Source organism: Chaetodon trifascialis, chromosome 24 (genome assembly GCF_039877785.1).
Source record: "Chaetodon trifascialis isolate fChaTrf1 chromosome 24, fChaTrf1.hap1, whole genome shotgun sequence".
Lineage (NCBI taxonomy): Eukaryota > Metazoa > Chordata > Actinopteri > Chaetodontiformes > Chaetodontidae > Chaetodon > Chaetodon trifascialis.
In genome coordinates this window covers 5,914,393-5,932,874 of record NC_092079.1, presented here as the reverse complement: position 1 = coordinate 5,932,874, position 18,482 = coordinate 5,914,393, and the positions used below count along the sequence as shown (strand labels likewise).

General features: G+C 43.9%; 2 protein-coding genes across 12 annotated transcripts in view; one reads left to right on the top strand and one right to left on the bottom strand.

Moving 5' to 3' along the window:
• r3hdm1 (R3H domain containing 1) overlaps positions 1-15,880 on the bottom strand; it is a 45,321-nt gene extending 29,441 nt beyond the window's left edge. For 3 of the 8 annotated variants that reach the window (XM_070957594.1, XM_070957595.1, XM_070957599.1), the window contains exons 1-3: positions 12,156-12,592; positions 7,034-7,193; positions 1,965-2,163 (exon numbers count right to left, since the gene is read on the bottom strand). In XM_070957594.1, the coding sequence (XP_070813695.1) occupies positions 1,965-2,123 (159 nt within the window). In that variant the 5' untranslated portion in view covers positions 2,124-2,163; positions 7,034-7,193; positions 12,156-12,592. Of the gene's footprint in view, positions 1-1,964; positions 2,164-7,033; positions 7,194-12,155; positions 12,593-15,743 lie in introns of those variants that run through there. The other 5 variants (XR_011601680.1, XM_070957596.1, XR_011601681.1 and 2 more) reach the window with 3 other exon arrangements.
• A 101-nt stretch (positions 15,881-15,981) lies between these two features.
• The window catches only part of zranb3 (zinc finger, RAN-binding domain containing 3), a 74,282-nt gene continuing 71,781 nt past the window's right edge, over positions 15,982-18,482 (top strand). For 2 of the 4 annotated variants that reach the window (XM_070957593.1, XM_070957590.1), the window contains exons 1-2: positions 16,003-16,211; positions 17,647-17,848. In XM_070957593.1, the coding sequence (XP_070813694.1) occupies positions 17,703-17,848 (146 nt within the window). In that variant the 5' untranslated portion in view covers positions 16,003-16,211; positions 17,647-17,702. Of the gene's footprint in view, positions 16,212-17,425; positions 17,518-17,646; positions 17,849-18,482 lie in introns of those variants that run through there. The other 2 variants (XM_070957591.1, XM_070957592.1) reach the window with 2 other exon arrangements.

The window sequence follows — 18,482 nt, the reverse complement described above, 5'->3', positions numbered from 1 at the left end:
AATACGCTTGTTAACTGACTCGGACCGATCACTCCCGTGTCTGTTCATTAAATATGGAGCTACAGCTAGCAGCTGGTTAGTTTAGCTAAGCATAACCATTACACAGGGAACAAGAGCTCCACCAAAGTGTAGAAAAAAAAAGTGTAGAAACACAGTTTTTGTACATTTTAAATAAAGGAGACATTTCATGTGAATTGATGGTGGTGGATTTTTTATAACCTCAGGACAGAGCCAGGCTAGCCTTTCCCCTGGCTTTCAGTCTTTAAGCGAAGCTAAGCTGCCAGCCAGCTGGATACGACTTCATATTGAGCAGTGCTATCAATCTTGACGTCTAATTGAGAGTATTTCTTAAAATGTAAAACTAAGCACAAGCAGAGAAGAGTCATAAGGTCAGCAGACTGACTGGGGTCAGTTACACTGAAATATCTATCCAGCACTTGCTAACATTAGTCCCCATTAGACCACACCAGGTAAGGCTGTCGCAGCAAAACGCCTGAGTGTGTTCAACTGAGCAGCGGCGCATTTCATCGCTTGTGAAGTCAATTTTCATTTCCGGGAGGAAGATTGTGTTATTTTGTCTTTCAACACTTGCGTGCTCTCACTTTCAGCTCCTTCTTGCTGTGCCTATTCTGGACGGAAGCAGTTTTAAACCATTGCAACCCATGTTTACATCATTTCAAATTACTGCTGCTGCAGAACTCTTGTGGCTAGTGAGGATATTTTAACCGGGTTTACTCCATCACCTGAGCTTGCACTGAAAAGGATTTTATTCCTGTTGTTGAGTGCAATGATTACAGAAGGAGAAATCTTTCCTCCACTTCCATTTTCACACTTCTTTATTCTCGACCCTTTGCTTTCCTCTCTGTTCCTTTTCCTTCATTCTTCAATATCATGTCTCTCATGTGCCTCCCTCCTCTCCTTCATCCCTCATTCTTACAACCTCTAAACCCATCTCTCCCTCCCTCTTCCTCCTGTGCTCCCTCCTCTCTCCCCTGCCACTCCCCCATGCTGGTGTCATTCTGTTCCTCGGGGTAACAGACACAGGAAGTTGGCAGATAAGCCAGGATTTGAGCTCCAGATTATCTGCCTGCCTGACTCCCTTGCTCTGCCTGCCTCCAACCACAAGGCCAGATTGGCCTGAATCCTATTTTTAGGCTGCAGCCAAAGAGACAATCCTTTTCCTTTCCTGGATTTTGTTTTCCTTGACCACACTCGAAGACATTTCACATCATTTTTGCCTTTCGGCGTCTGTTCCTCTGTGAGCACGAGCCAGTTGGCACCAGTTTCTCTTTCAAAGCTAAATTAACAAGTGCAAATTTTCTGTGGTCCCAAAGCACATTTGTTGCAATGACACAGAGACCTAATTAATTAGCAGTTTATTTGAAAGTGATCTCAGCTGCCCTGAATCCCCGGTAGATCCACTGCTTTAATGTCTCCCACGGAGAATACATGAAATTCACTAGTTTTCACCATCACATACGATCTTTTCCTCACTCTGAGGCTTCTCAACAACCAGGCGGACGGCAGTAAAGAGTCTCTGTGTCTGACTGACCTCAGTGCTGCGGCGAGGCAGAGTCAAGCCTCGCCATTATTATTTCAGTCCGGGCAGATTATGCTTTTCAGCAATAATTCTGCCAGGCGGGGAAATCATCTTGAATGCCGCGAGTGACAGGAGATCCCCAGGGCAGTTGGTGTTTGACGTTAACTGTTACTGAATTTTCATGGAGATGAGCGTGGAAGGAAAGTGACAGTGTTTGGTGAGGTGTCAAGTGTCCTCAGCTTCGGTCAGGCTGCTGTCACCTCTAACCTCCCTGATTAGGCGTCTACGAGAGGGGCCGGGGAAAACGCTTAAAAAAAGACCGAGGGCTTCTCAGTCTGTCAGCGGTATGTACGAAGAGAGACAGGAGGATTTTAATGCCCGACATAAATCTCATTCAGTTGCAGCGGATGTCAGAGGTCTTTACCTGAGCGTCCCTCTTATTGTTGCTGCCGTGTTCGTCTCTGCTGCTTTGGCTCTGGTCAGTGACCTCAGACTTGGTGGCACTGTCCTTTGGAGATGACACCGTGTCGGCAGCCTCGGAAACCTTCATCATATCACTGTCGACCGTGTCGGACATTCTCATTGCACAGTCTTACTGGGAGATGCTGGCAAATACAGAGAACCTGAAAGAGACGAACAACGTCTGTGAGGGCCATTTCCTTTAGCGATCACGAGGAAGGATTAAAGAGGATTGTGACAAAACGTTCATAGTGGTCGCATGTCAGGATGAAAGGCTGCACACGCTGACGTTCTCCATTATTTAAGCCTTTTATTTAAGTTTCAGAGCCTTAGGAACAGGAACATACAAATAAAACACACCACAAAGTAGAATGGATGTGCTGTATCTGGGCAGCTCTTCAGAAATGATAACTGGAGTGACCAAAGATGCATTAAGTTCCCAGATATAGATATACTTCGATACAGATATCCAGATACAGATGTAGAGATATGCCAAAGCACTTTAAAAACCATGTACATTGCCTGTCCTCCAGAGAGCACCGATGCATTTATTTTTCTACTGCAATACAGCATACAAAATACCATTATTACCTTAAAAAAACTATTTCAAATGATCCTTATTAAAAACTGTTGCGTTCATGTGATTAAAAATATACATATTTATATCAGCCTCCCAAATCCTGGACCAGTCAGGCTGCAATTCAAAGTCTGTTTTTTTTTATCTTTTGCCATTTATTGCAAAAATTCTACTAATTAAAACAGTCACATATTAGCAGTTTTATACTTAATTTGCGTTTCCCCAAAAAGCATATTCCAACGTTATACCAACGCAGGAGTGCACATCACTCTCTTTCAGAAATAACACAACAAAATCAACTGTAAATTCATAATTAACACGAAAAGTCATGAGGTGAAGATCACTGCAGAGGCAGCTTTGTGACATTGTACAGAGCAGAGTGAAAACACTGGGGTGTATTCAGTGGAGGGGGAGGCCTCCAGTCACTGTCCTCATCCTGCTTCTCTGTAAGACAAACAGATTAAAATGAGCTCATATGACTGACATAATGATGATCAAATCATAATACAATATTAAAAAAAAACAGAGAATTATAATTAGATTACAGTACACTATGTTATTAATGTCAAATAGAGTATAGAGTAAATAAACTTGATAAGAAGAAAGCTATTTATCCAGAAAGTAATAAATAAAACTTACTTGTTCAGACTGGATCATTAAATCAGGCCCACAGCGAAACACCTGCTTTTCCCCCTGTGGTGAGATCCATATTGTTGTTTGAGGAGAGTTCAGTAATGGCTGTTTACTTTGTCTCAGTTTTTCTTTAGTTTGAGAGAGAGAGGGCTTTAGTTTGAAAGAGAGAGCTTCAACATCGCAGAAGTCATAACAGTGATTTGCCACATGTGCAAAGATGCTCATTTCCCACGGAGCAGCCGAACATGCCTTCATGGCAGACATTTAGAGCGGTTACAGGATTAGAAACTCAGGTGTGATGTTACTGATCGAAAGGGATTTATGAATGTCATTAGTTACATCTGTGTTTGACGGCTCAAACTCCCGGCATGAGGAAGGTCTGCGAAGCAGCAGGCGGCAGAAGGAGGTGAGGGGCAGTCTGTGGTCATCAGTCATTAATTTCTGTCTGCGCTGTCTCGCAGCTCTGCAGCTGCTCCTCGACACACAATGGACGTGATTGGACAAGACACAGCAGGAGGACAGCGTGCTCCTGTGAGACCAAACAGCTTCAGATTACAGCGTTCGTCCCCGCAAAAAATAATACAACTTTGACATGTCTATTTGTGTCTTAAGGCGGCATGGGGGGGTCAAATGTCCTTTGCATGAGACTTGTGCACACTCATTCCACCACCAACCTTTAATTCAAACACCACTGATTGGAAAAATAAAGTTTGAAATGTGTTGAATGTAACTAAATGAAGAGAGAGCTGCAACAATTCATAACGGGCCCGTATGACAGCGCTTCATTTAAATTCTAAGGGTGCAGACTAAGACTTGGTTTTGAACTTCATTTGGTATTAAACTAATTTATATTACATTAAAAGTTGTGATTTATTGTCAGCAGATATGTGGAATGGCCTAAATAATATAAAAATTGTGCTTTTATTGGATTAACATCCCAAAGGCAGTTTCTAATTACATTTTTGTGCGCAGTCAACCAACAACTTGAATCACCAGCACACAGTGTGAAAGGTCCACATCCAAAATCCAAAGCGTGTGTGTGTGTGTGTGCGTGTGTGTATATTTGTTGTATGGGCAGTCCAAATGGGAAGAGCTCAAGCGTGCAGATTACACTCCAGAGAAGATTTTGGTGACTTTAATGACTCTCGTTCAAAAATGGTGAATAAAACATGGAGACTCTTTGGGCTGGCGTCAGCTTCATTCTGCAGAGTAAAAACATTTTTGCAATTAAAAAAAAACTCTAAATTATTGCCAATCATGGAACATTATTTGCTCTGCACCTATGAACCGTTGTCAGAAAATATCCGTGTAATGCCACGACCTCCCTGTGCTGAAGCCATGGTGCGAGTTCGTCCTGCTGATATGGCCTAATTATGCAGCCAGGCCCCATGCAGTGAAACACACACACAGATACACGCATATGCGCAAGAAGGGAGGGCAGACATCTGGTACATGAGAGCTATGATTAATAGGTTAATTAGAAACGGGCTCATCAAATTCACTTTGCACATCAAAACTGGATCCACACATGACAGCACTTACTCTGTGCTCGTGTGTGTACGTGACCGGCTGCGTGTGTGTGTTCTGGCCCGCGCCAATCAGCGGGGGCCACAACCTATTTGCCCGGCGGTGATCAGAGCCATTTTCCTATCTCATCGCGGAGCAGCAAAGCGGCTGCCTGAGACTTGATTGTTTATCTCTGTCCCAAAAGAGCTGAGACGGCGCGCGGGAGCCGCTCTCTTTAAAAAGGTGGCATCCAATTCCTCTATGTCAGAGTAATTGACTTCTAGTGAGGTCCGCCGCCCTCCTGAGCACTCCTGCCAGGCAAATGTCTCGCCATGCAATGCTGTGCAAGGCTAAGAGGTTAGCTTAAATGTAGCTGGGCACTGGAGAGCCAGATCTGGAATTTCAATGACCTGTCAGAGGTTTGACAAAAGCAACACTGGCTGCTGCTTTACATTATTTTTACATTCTGAAGGAAAACAGCTTAATACTCCAGAGTGCTGCACACGCCTTTGAATATTTAGTGTCTGTTGCTGACATTTTGATGAGTGAAGTCTCTTGAGTGGCTCTGCTGAAGATTTGCAATATTGGACAGATATTTTCAAGAGCCGGGCTTGTGATAGATAGCTATTTTGTCCCTCACCGAATCATTCATTCTTCCAAACACACTTCATCGTGGGACTGGAGTGTTGGACTACATTTGGCTTCAGACTTTGATGCATTCAAATTTCACAGCCATGAGAGTCTCGTCTCTCATGGCTGAGGTAATTGCACTGTGTGCCTGTTTAGAATCCCTGTTGTTTTGACTGCATAAGTAATACGGATCATCATTAGATCCTTAGTGCTACATTAGGGAAACGTCCGGGAATTTGGGGAAACAGCAAATTGGTCTCTTATGAGTGAGACGGAAAACTGACATTGCCATATTTTTCTTGTAATATATATTTATGGCTCCCTTAATATTATTGTACCATACTATGGAGTATCCACTCAAAGTAATGACAGCTATTTGCTTCAGTCAATAGATGCTGCAATGCTATAATCAATACTTTCATTACAGGTTGACACTGTGCCTTAGGTTTTGACGTACATGTTTGAGCTTTACTGTAGTCTGAGTTTAACACTGAAAGCTTTAAAAGAGAAAGACAAATGAAAGAAAAAGAAATCAAATAAGACAGCGATTATCACAGACTTTCTATCAAGAGTACTTGGTGTTACTGCACTGTGGTCATGGCAACCTCCTCATGGTGTGTGTGGTAACGAATCAAGTGAAGCTAAGAGTTAAAACACATGATTATTCAGGTGTTGGTTGTTTTTGATGGAGCTGACACTGCATTTACTCGCAGCATTTTAATGTTAGTGAAAGGGCTCAAGGTGCTTTCATGTGTAGTTTTGTGTGGGCTTCAAGGAAATGAACGTTGAGGGCACAAATACAGATATGACATATGAAAGGCACGTCGGATATTTGATCAAATAAGTGGTTTTCTCAATGTGTTTGCAGGACTTTACTCTTAAATTGCAATTCATGTGCAGTGCAGACATAAAGCGTGAATGCTCTGATTTCACATGGAGTTAGACTGAAAAATACCACAAAGCCAATGACGGCACGTCTGAGCCAAGTGAGAAAATACAACAGTACATCCTGCGATATTCTTGTGACATGACTCATTTGTTATTAGAGGTTCTAATCACAAAAAAAGTTTCATGTTTAGATTTTGGCTTATTGTTCTCACATCTAAATGAATCAGATGTGAAATTCTGCCAAAATCTGTCAGTGTGAGATAGTCTTACATATGTTTTTGCACATTTTATCATAACATCAGAGACAATAGTCAGAAAATTATCATCATTTTATCCTAGTTACCCACCCCTATTTATGTCCATTTCCATCAGTGTGTTTTCAATCGAGTCATCACTGGAGTGACGACAAATGGCGGCACACAAAAACATGAGATTTGTGCGGAGTGATAAGGATATGAAACATGCATGAAGCTAAGAGAAATACCATATCCCAATCACATCTTCTACATCAGTTTGTTCATTTGAGGTTTGACTGGTGTTCTTAATTATGTCATCTTGCTGCGCCCTGCTCTTCTGCAGCGGTTTAATGGCACCCGACTGGTGCATTAGCGCCACCGACTGTTCATCTCGATAGCACCCACCCTCTAACATTCACAGAAACATGCATTCATTCACATTTTCTTATGCATATTTTCTGAAAATTCAATAAAAATGCGCACTAAACCTGGATTGAAACTTGAGCATGCATCATCGTCCCTGACTGACTGTGTTTGCCAAACAGAAATGAACAGGACACATACTTGTTGCGTAGCCCGTGGTGGTTGTGGCGAAGGAGGATGTGGCTGGTGAAGTCGATGAGGCTGAGCCTACCGATGCCATTAGAGACTTCTTTGCCCATGTCTGCTTCAGCTGCTCTGAACAGCAACCGGGGCCTCCGACACCCTCATGACCCCTGCTGACCTGCAACCGAGAGAGGCACGGGGTTAGCGCCGTGGTGCTGGGGCGAGAGAGGGCGGAGGTTAGGAGCGGCCCTGACACAGAGGTCGCGTGGACTGACAGCACTCAGGGTTGTCAGCAACTCTGCAATATTTGTGCGTCGGAGCAAAAAGTAAAAGTGTGGCGAGTGTGTATTTCTGGGCCTACGAGTGGCGATGCGTCATAAATAATGGATGAGCGCAGAGATGGGAGTGCGGCGGAGGCAACAGGAGAAGGCACCCCTGCCAACCTCGTAAAAACCAAGCATTAGGAATTCAGAGAGCAGTGGGGGAAGATAGCATTTCTCAGCTGAAAATCCTCTGCCATTTGGTGGCACATAAATTTCAAGTCGTCTCGTACACAGTCTCTATTTTCCAGCAAATTCCTTTCTTGCTGAACTACAGCGTGACAGCGGTTGGGAAAGGCAACATGTGAAAACTCCAATAACAGTGATGCGCAATATTGACACAATTCCTTTTGACACAGTAAATGTGATTTCCAGCTGTCAGGATGCTTCTGCGCTGTTCTCTTTACTGTCCTTAATTAGCCACGTTCCTACTCTACATTGGGAAAATGTGACTTCATTGGCTGCAGCTGACAAGTGAGGATGATAAGCATCCTCTTAGGCCTGCAAGTAACCATTATTTTCACTTTTTGATTAATCTGGCATTTGTTTCCTCTCTTAATCGATTAATCATTTGGTCTATAAAATGTCATCATTTAAATGTCTTGTTCAGTCCCGCTGGCAGATCAAAAACCAAAGACAACCAGTTGTCAATGACCGAAAACACAGAAGTGCAGTTAAAGCTGGAGCCAATGTTGGCATTGGCAGAAACAATGAATTGATTACCAGAACATTTTTTGTCAAATCATTTCAGCTCTGCTACTCGCTGCTGTGCATTCCCTCACATATATAACTGACCCTCGCCCGAGCTTCTCGTTTACTCCCCGCATGTCTCTCGGCCTCTCCCTCTTGCCCTAATCTCCATCTCAGTGAGCGGGCGAGGAGCCACGCTGACTCTGGCACCCAGCGGTGCCAAGTCCTGGCTGCTGCTCCTAACATGATCTTGGTGCGACCCCCGTGCCAGCCCAAAAAGGTCAAGCGGAATCCCTGCTCGCTTCATAATTCCTTCCTTCTCACGACGTCTCCACCTGCAACCAGACTGAGATGATGGGTGGGATCAGCCATTTGGTGCACTGACTGTCCAAACCAACCACAAATCCTTTGAGCGTTCATCCTTGATGGATGAGCTCAGCAGAGCTGCTTCATGTTGTTGAGTGTTTAGACAACCCAAGAGTTATATTTGTTAGAACTGTGATCTCACACATTGTAATATAATATGAGTAAGAGGGGAATTAAATCCTTCAAATTTGAAAGCTGAATTGTCCAATTGACATTTTAGCAAACTTCTGAGCAAAATGTCCCCTGCAGCCTGCAGCATGTCGTCCTGGCACTGGCAAATGGACAAATGTGAGGTCCAACTCCGGATCCATTCATCAACGTTGATGTCATTTACGCGATTATTTACATCTGGAGAGTACGCAACCCAGTTTCTGCAGTTAATAGCCAGGAAATGTCTGTATGTTGGACAGAATGGCCTCTCCTCTCCACAGCCTCTATCTTTTTCTGAGATCATTTTCTAATCTTGATTCTACTGCTTGTATCCCTTTCTAAAAGCACCCAGCACTTTTTTTTTTAACATGGTTATTCTGGTGTGATAGGAGTATCGTCTTGAAGCTGTGACTCGAGATGTTGGCAGGCAGAAGTGGTGCCAATTGAAGCCGCTGCGAATAGGACTGCCAGCTCAATGTCTGAAATGGAAAAAAAAAATATCTGGAGCCTACTCAGTAATTCAGTGCCGGTCCTGCAGCTATCACACATGCACACATGCAGAGTGTAAAAGTTGCTCTGACAGTGGTGTGGCTGAGTCTGGCCATAGGCGCTCCAGGTTTTATGGCCAGAGCTGCTGAGCGGGCTTCAGGACTTCACACTGAGTGTGTGTGTGTGTGTGTGTGTGTGTGTGTGTGTGTGTGTGTGTGTGTGTGTGTGTGTGTGTGTGCAGTATGGCAGAGATGGTCTTATGAATGCTAATGGTGCAAACAATGCAAGGCCCCCCCACCGGTGCTTAAAAAAAAAAAAAAAAAAAATGTTATGGCAGACACGGATACAGGGAAACATCACCACTTCTAATACACCGTAACGCCGCAAAACACACGCGCACACACACACACACACACACACACAGCAGTGAACTTGTACAGACGCTGCCTGCCTGCACCTCCTCCAGTATAGTGCTGTAACTGACAGGGAGTGGTTCATTGGTATTACAGTCGCCGCAGAGCGCAGCAACCTTAAAGAGGCTCCCTCAGGCATCGTTCAGTGTCACACCCGCCCCTTCGTGCCACCTTTATCGCCATGCCCGACGACATATCGGCAACCTCTCACTCTCTCTCTCACATACACACACAGATGCATGACACCTGCACATCTGCACACAATAAGAACACGAATGCATGAATGTATTTAAATGAGACAGACTGAAAACAGAGATAATTGTCAATAAGATTTGATTAGTCCAAACATCAGCCTGATTGGTGGAACAGCACATCCACGCAAAACACATATTCTCCATTACACATCCATATTCTTGACAGAAATTAATTCTTTAAAAAACAAACAAACAAAAAACCCACAGTGGGGTCATAAGGCTGGCCGTCAATTGAGCCGAGTTAATCACAGTGCAGGCGGACTACTCTCACGGACAATTATTTTCGATGGCATGCTAATGAGAAAATTTTCAATCACTGTGAAGCGCATAAGAGCCTACTGCTGAAGGCATGCACACACAGGAACAGGCAAGAAACCACACTCCAGTACACTTATTTTCTTTCCCCTTCACACAAGTGCGTGTGCGTGCATGTGTGCGCGCACACACATGCGCGCGCACACACACACACACACACACACACACACACACACACACACACACACACACACACACACACACACACACACACACACACACACACACACACCTCTCTTGCAAAGGCTGACCTTTCCCTCCCACACCTCCGCTCTGTTCTGTTCAGCTCTGCATGGATCAGGGCTCTTGTCTGGGCTATAACCAGCTCAACTGGAGGTGAAGGACCCTCAGTCCCCTCCCTCCTTCTGCTACTCTATCCCGAGCTCTGCTCTCTGTGGAGAGGGAGGATATGAGTCAAATGCGGGGTGGAAAAGAACAAGCCATCACCTTCGCGAGCTTCTGTGTGATGGCGAAGAAAATCCACCAATGATTTCTAAGCGCCTGGGGGGGGGAGTGGTGGCATCTTTCTGCATGTAGTCGCAGATTAACGCATTGAAAACTAATGGCTGCTTTATTGCCGCTGATGAGCTTTTGCAAGTGTCACATAAAAAGGACAACGGTAGGAGTGGAGCCAAACAGCTGGGGCATTGTCTGCAGAGATGTAGAATACTAAGCAGAGTTCTATTCAGTGGAGCATTGTGAAACAAAAGCAGACGCACAAAATGCAAAGGTAATGCCATGTCTGAGGGCTGCAGCTCTGTCACCTGCTCGCCATTTCTCTGTAAAAATGACCAGCTATGCTCGGCTCATTTCTGAAAGTGTGCATTTCAAGCACAGGAAACACATCAAGGGCAGCCAAACATTTGCTGTGCAGTTAATTGCAGATGCCCCCCCCCCCCCACACACACACACAAAAATGTAAAAAAAAAACAACAAAAAAACAAAAAGACAGATTTAAAATAAATCAGCTTCAGCAGAGTGCAGGACATGCACCCTGGCAAATAAAATCAGACATCATAAAAACAGTTAATTAGGTTACTAATGCTGGTTCGCACTCATGGCGCTGCAATAAAATTGATTTCAGTGTTTTGCTAAACTGAGTAACTAATCTCCCATTTTCTAGCCATTTCTGCTAATTGCAAAGCAAGGAAAGCACTGACAGGGGAGCTATATAATTGGACCAGAAAACGATTAGTGCAAAGCTTATGAAATTATATCACTTTCATACACTGCTTGCCTCAATTTCAGGGCAACTGAGGCGGTGTCAGTTTAAGGAACTGCCTGTAATAGCTCAGACTGAATTAACAGAAAAAACATAAACAGGCACAAATGAGGCTCTAATTGCGCCGCTCGCTCTGCCTCCAGGTCGCATAAGGCAGTGTGAGTATGGTGCGACGCAGCGGAGGCGCAGTCAGCCAGAATTAATAAATTAAATCCACAGCGGAGCATGTAGGTAATCCATTACCTATCCCATAGGAGAGTTTCCAGGGAATATCAATCTAGGCAATTAGAGGAGAAACAATGAACACAGAAAACTAACATGCAAGTGTAGCAGTTTTAATCTATAATGCCTCAACTCAGAAAGTCTGCCAGAGTCATTAAAAGTCCATTTGCAGACAACACCTGCAGAACAAACAGGGGAAACGGGAAGACAGAGGATGAGCTTGGCTGGAGAACAAAGCAGAGTGAAGCCTCTTATTGGCTGATCTTGGTTAATTATCCTCGTAATGAAAAGCAGAAGCAGTAACTGGCAAACTAGCGAGGAGATTTCGAAAGCTCTGGCTCAGCTCACTGAGCAACGCGGCACTGACAGCACACCAAATCTCATGTTGCGCTCAGTTTAACAAGCCAAAGAAAAAGACTGCACACTTGCTTGCTGACTTGCTGCCATGCAATGGTAAAAGAAACAGAAAAGCTCATGCGGAAGAGATTTTCTCATGGATTAAAATTTTTGGCAGTTTTTAAAACACTGGGTACAACATGCATGGCGTTAAACGGCAGAAAATCAACAGCCTTAAAAAGGCAACATGACAAAGACGATGTTGAAAAAGCTGAACAGAATTAACTACAAGGAACGTGAACAGGAAATCAGAAAAAGCATGTGAGACTCATGCCCGAGGTGGCTTGAAGCTGCAGGACCTACCTGCCCGGCAGCTCTGCCCTCCATCCCTTCTGCTACTCGACCGTTTAGTTTCCATTGTACAGGAGGCACAATTTGCTGGAGAGGAGGCTTGAGTCGCCTCCCAGCTCGCTCCTCGGCAGCTGCCTGCTGCCTCCTGTTCACTCCCTCGACTGAGTGAGAGTGTAAGACAGGGAGAGGGGAGTGTAAAGGGAGAGGGCGAGGAAGAGTGGGTGTCACAGAGAGAGAGAGAGAGAGAGAGAGAGAGAGAGAGGGAGGGAGGGAGAGTGCTGTGCGAGCACAAGTCTACCTGCCACAACCCATCAAGCCAGCCAGCCTTGGAGACAGCGCCAAATCAACAGCTGGCCCCTGTGTGATGTCAGAGCCTCAACAGCCAGTCACGGCAGCCGAGGCCGGCCGGCGCTACAGAGCACCGACTGAACCAAAGTCACCGGCTAAATGGGGCTCTTCATTAGCTACTCTGCTTTAGGATGGAGGCGGGGGCAGGAGGAGGAGGAGGAAAGGGCAGTCAGGGACATGGGATAGATGGAAGGAGACCGAGATGAAGAGGAGAGGAAGATGAGAAAACGGGAGGGTGGGAGGTAGAGAGGTACGAGAGAAAAGGCGAAGAAAGGAGCACGGAGGAGGCGAGAAAGAAAGCGAAGAGGAAAGAGAGGAGGCAAGCAGGGAGGACGAGAGGATAGGGGACAGGATCGACGTGTTTGTGGCCAGCTAGGTGCTCAAAGACCAGGTGGAGAGTCGATGGGGAGGCGATGGCCGCTGAGAGGCCGAGCTGTTCACTGGGCTACCTTCCCATTAAAGCTGGCACCCTGCTTTTCACACAAGAAGACAAGGCTACGGCTAATCCCACTAACTCAGAGAGCATCACCACCTGAAATACCACCCATTGCAGAAGCAGAAAAGTGAAATACCGCAATAAAACATTTAGCTTTAGGCAAATCTCAGATAAGCTCGTTGGTGGATCAGCCAGAAAACAACACGCTGACTGCATGAGGAAGAAGGGCAGCTGCCTGTGCATGATCAAACCGCACCCCTTGCCTCCTCTGTTTCATCTAAATCTGCCTTTAGTGATTTTAGAGGATTTAATGGGAAAAACAATGAGGGATCATTGCCTCCACTCGTATTCACTCGGCTTGTTTATTTCATTAAAGATCAAGTATTCTGTCTCCTTGGTACATGCAACGAAGATCGCATGGATAGGAGTGATGCTGAAAGTAATAGACTTCATGAAGTACCTTCATCACCAAGTGACTGACAGGCTGTCAAAGACACTGGAAGTCACAAACAGGTCTTGTGCACAGCCGAAGTCTAGACTGCCATAATGTGATTGTTTTTGTCCTTTCAGTCACTCAGACTTTAACAGCAAACACAGTGGGCGGAAAAGTTCCTGCTGTCACTTAGCAACCAACAGCAGGCTGCGACAACTGATCCGATCCAATACTGCTTCATAATTGTACCATTCGTTATGCCAGGTCTCCGAAGAATTTATTATTGTGCTTCCTTAATCCCATGAAAAGGTCACCGATTGAACAAACAATTTATGGATGGGTGGATGAATTATTTAATCGCCCAGACCAAATATTATAGGAAAGAGAGATCTCCCCCCTGGAAGGCAATGAATTATTTAGCCACTGGGCCACATCTTTTTTGAGAGCTATTACACAGCACCCTCAACCTCAATATCTGGTAATGTCATCAGCTCCAAATATGCCCTAACCTGCGTAATGAGTGGTCAACAGAGAAGCGTCTACGGTGGCCTGAGCACCCGCAGGTGAAACAGTTTTAGCAAACAATTACGAGCATTTATTTCAAGCCTTGAGGAGGTGTGCCACAGAGTGTAGACCAATCACAAGACAGCATCTGAGCAAAGATTCAGTGTACTTTTCTGCGACGACCAGGTAGAGACATATATGTATTTTTAATCACAGACGTGTCTCTGGACTTCTACATTAGTACACAAAATGGATCATAATGGCCACAGTTCTCCAAATTGACATGTTAACTCACACACACAGCACACAACATATGTAGCATATCACTGGACAGCACAGCTGCAAGCCCTGCAAAGATGAACACTTCATCTCCGCTCTCTGAAACAGAAGCCAGAGGCAGTGAACAAGCGTCCACTCTCCACCTACCAGGGCTCCGCTGGTACCTTAATGAAAATGAGACCATCATGACGCTCAGCCTCAGTGGCAGCAACTTGTAAGTGTTCACTGCCATCTCTGTCCATCTCCACAAAGTCTATGAGATGATCGTCTTGGTTGGTGCATCAGAATAATAGCGTGGATGGGTTACTTACTAAACAGGATTCAAAGTTATTAAATGGACGATGTATGACTTCTACTAGCATAAATTTAGTTCACGTCAGGTATTAGTGTCCACTTTTATAATCTGTGAAACTGCTACTATTGTATAGGTCAATCTTAAAAAAGATATACTTAGAAACAATAAAAATGTTTGGAAAAAAATCTATTCAGCATCACCAAATTTAAAAACAGAGAATGCACCCTTCATTCATTCATTTCAATTCATATTTACAATTAATTGGTATGCAACCAGTGCTAGGCAAGTATTGTCACTGATAGTGATTGCTGTTGATTAATTTTATCTGTCACAACACGTACAAAATTAATCCCCTTTGCCTGTATTTTGTTAACTCTCTGGTTTGATTCCCTGGTAATTGTGAGGCAACTGCGCAATGTTAGATGCCATTTATTAATAAGTGGCTTTGATTAATTAGCGTGTGACTTGTTTTTATCAGCTCCCATTAACCAAGAAAACGTCTGATTGCCAAGCATGTATCTCCCACAAAGACGAGAGATCATGGTTCGTACTACAGCAGAGGAGGATTGTGAAGAATCAATCGAAATTAAACCGATTTGTTTCGATAAATCTTGAGGAGCAATGAAACTTAAATGCCTTTAATGTCTTCGATTGTTTCCGCTCGCCCGCCACACCAGACTCCATGACAAATTCTGCAATTTTAATGTTTCCTTGATATCAGCAAACGTTCATCTCGCGGACAACATTTGACATTTTAATCTGATAACTGATAGATAAAAGTAAAATTCGGCCGTTAAAACATTTAACCAAGCAGCGAAACAATCAAACTGAAGCTCAGTTTATTGAAATGGCTAACAATTAACCTTAGCGCAGACTGTTCGTTGCCGCATATTGCTGGGAGAGAAACAGTCGAACCAGGCCTGAAAGTTATTGAATCATGCTGTATTCTCCAAGAACTGCTGCTTGGTTTTTCGGACGAACGCCGAATTTGAGTACAGCCGCTACCAGCATGGACACGGTGTCTGCTTGCGAGGTGTGTATTTCTGACGAAGAGCAAGCCATCATAATGAGCAAAATTTGGCGTTAGATCGTGTCGGGGCTAAGCTAACGATTATTACCTGGAACTGTGGCTTGCTAACGCTTGAAAACGGCCAAACACCGGCGCTCTGCGCTGTCACTCACTAGCACGAGAGATGTTTACTGCTAACTAGCTTGTGTTACATGATTACAACTATCCGGTTAACATTTTTTTCGCAAACCGGTAACAGTTGGATGTGGTTCCACAGATATCTAACGTTGCCTTACCGCTTTAGTTTACAATCGGTGCACAGCCGTAGTCTCGACCGACGGTGAAGTAGCTAGTGTTTGTGGCGGAGTGACGGGGAGGTAGCGGAGTCCAGTAAGCTTGTGTGCGTCAGCTCCTTACGTTCGATGCGTAGGATGTTGAAAATATGTCACGTTTGGTGTTGCTGGATTTTTTGCGTTAAGCGGTACGCATGCACGCACGGATTCTGTCTGACAATTTCGTCATTTGTTGCACATATCCTTTAACACCGATGTCAAGTCTTTATACTTCAAGGTGAATTCTGTCGAATTATATCATAAAAGGCCAGGAGGTTGCATTGAATTGTCGGTGGTAAATACGTGCTGCGGATGCCTGGTAGTATAAACCGAGTGAACCTTGAATTTGCCGCGAAAGTTTTCAGTGTCTCTGTTCAGTCTGCTGTTTCATACGCCATTTAATTGCTGCGCCTCGTCCCACTGTCTCACCGGGTAGGCAAACCACACATACACAGATATAAGTAATGTTTGTCTTTATTTCGTCTTGCTATATGTAAAACGATATGTAAAATGTACGCGCAGGTTGTTAGATGAGCGAATACTGCTCCCTCGTCACAATATCACAGTAATACTATCTGTGACAAGTTTGGCTCTACTTAGAAAAGCTAATTATAATGTTTATGTAAACACACATAACATAAAAATGAAAATGTATGTTAGCTATCTTTTTCCACTCATGGGGCTGCTCGGCAAGGCACAAATGAAGTCGAATGAAACATGTTTAGAAATGAGTATCCTGTGTTAATATTGCCACTAACACAACTAATAGGTTTATAATAATGAATATATGGTTCTACAGCCTATGGTTGTTAAGCACGTGCAGTGCTTTTATTTCTGTAGTCCAGCCTCTCGATTTCCGGTGTCTGTTGCTAGGGCTAGCTAAAGATGCGCTACATCATTACCTATTCAGGTAGTATTATGAACTCTAAATTTGCTTTAGCATAGTTAATCATTTATTAATTGGTTTTTGTCGGCCTCTAATTCGCCAAGTTGCTTTGTAACAGTTGTCTAAAATATCGCTGATAAACTTAAGGGTCGACAAGTCATGAAGGATGCTTTGAAACTTAATACAAAAGTTTAGCGAACTGGAGAGTGTGACCTCCGGACATCTTGATGCATTTAAGGTGGTTTTGGTGGCAGAGGAACTATTAAATGACATTTTTGGTTGTTATTACACAATACGTGTCAAATAGTACACTGAAACTGCATGACACAAGTAATTAAGTTTTCCATATAGCTAGTACGAGACTAATAACAGACCATTAACGTTAAAGGAAGCCTGGGAATCTAAAAATAGTCCAATGATTGCTATTTGATGTAATGCTAAACAATCACACAATATTACACTTGCATAAAATGTATGACTTTTGCATTAAGTGTAGACACAACTTGCTCTCTGGCTTCTACCTGGACAGCACTGTCTGTCTCTATGGGAAGCTGGGACAGTTTTAACAGTAATGTTGTGGGGTTGTTGGTCTATTCCCTGATAACTGTAATTACCCGTGGAGGCCTGGATGGAGATGGACAGCGCCGGGTGAGGCAACACAACAAAGAGGCTTGTTGCTGTAAGCGTGGGCAGCTGAGACAGGCAACTTCTGCCATCCCATCTAAAATCCTGACTTTTTTTTTTTGTCATTCAGCTTCTGATAATGGTATTCCTGTCAGTGCAAGTGGGCAGCAGAGGAAAGCGCCTCACCAGTATTACAGAGCAGTATTAAATCAATCAGATATCAATATGGTAAATGGGAGCACGTTTTAGTGTCTAACTGATGCTACAGCGAACGCATACTAATTCAGACTAAACCTAGTCTACAAAATCTCATTCAGATTTAGGTCTCAGTGTAATAATGTTTTTCTTCTGCTCCAGCTAAAATCAGAGCCGGCTGACTGAGCAAGGACTGAGAAACTGATGAGGACTTACTAATGGAAATGGATAATAATGGCCTACAGACCTCTTGCTGTGATACAAGATGGTCGCAGCAACTGTCAGGCCTTCCTCACAAGCTCCTGCAGCGCCTGATGCCTTTCCAAAGAGAGGGTGTGGAGTTCGCCTTATCGAGGAATGGACGGTAAGCAGTGCTGCTGCACCACGCTCAAATATCTAATCCAAATGGAAAGGTCAGCTTGCATCTTGCAAATCAGTGATAACATGACAAAGACAGAAAGAATTTGTCAAGTAACTGTAGAATGACAGAAAAGTAGGCCTGTTGTTCATTTTTTGAGTGGCTCCATTTGAGAACATTGCATTGCCCTTCTGGCTTTATGCCATCCTGTGTTTGCAGCCTTACCTTCCACTCTACTTCTGCAGTGTGCAAATATTGATTTATTGCTATGAAGGTGCTTTCTATTGTCTGAGCATTTCATAGAAGAACACAAATGGTTTCTTGTGTCTTCATATAGAATTCTTCACACGTTGGTCGCCACCAATGCATGAAAAGGAAAAGTACTCATAAAATGTAAACTTAAAGTGAGATAATGTTGCCAAACAACAGCCATGTTGGTTGTAAGACCTAATAACAGAATAATGGTATCCTAAAATGGAAATGATAAAACATAGCTTTGTAGTAGCACAAGTAGCAAAGACCATGGGGTACCTCTAAATATCCAGAAATCCTACAAGACAGCATTAATCAACTACATAAAATGTGCTCGTTTTTCCAAATCCATGCAGTCTGTGATGTGCTCGGTGATACTGAGGAGATG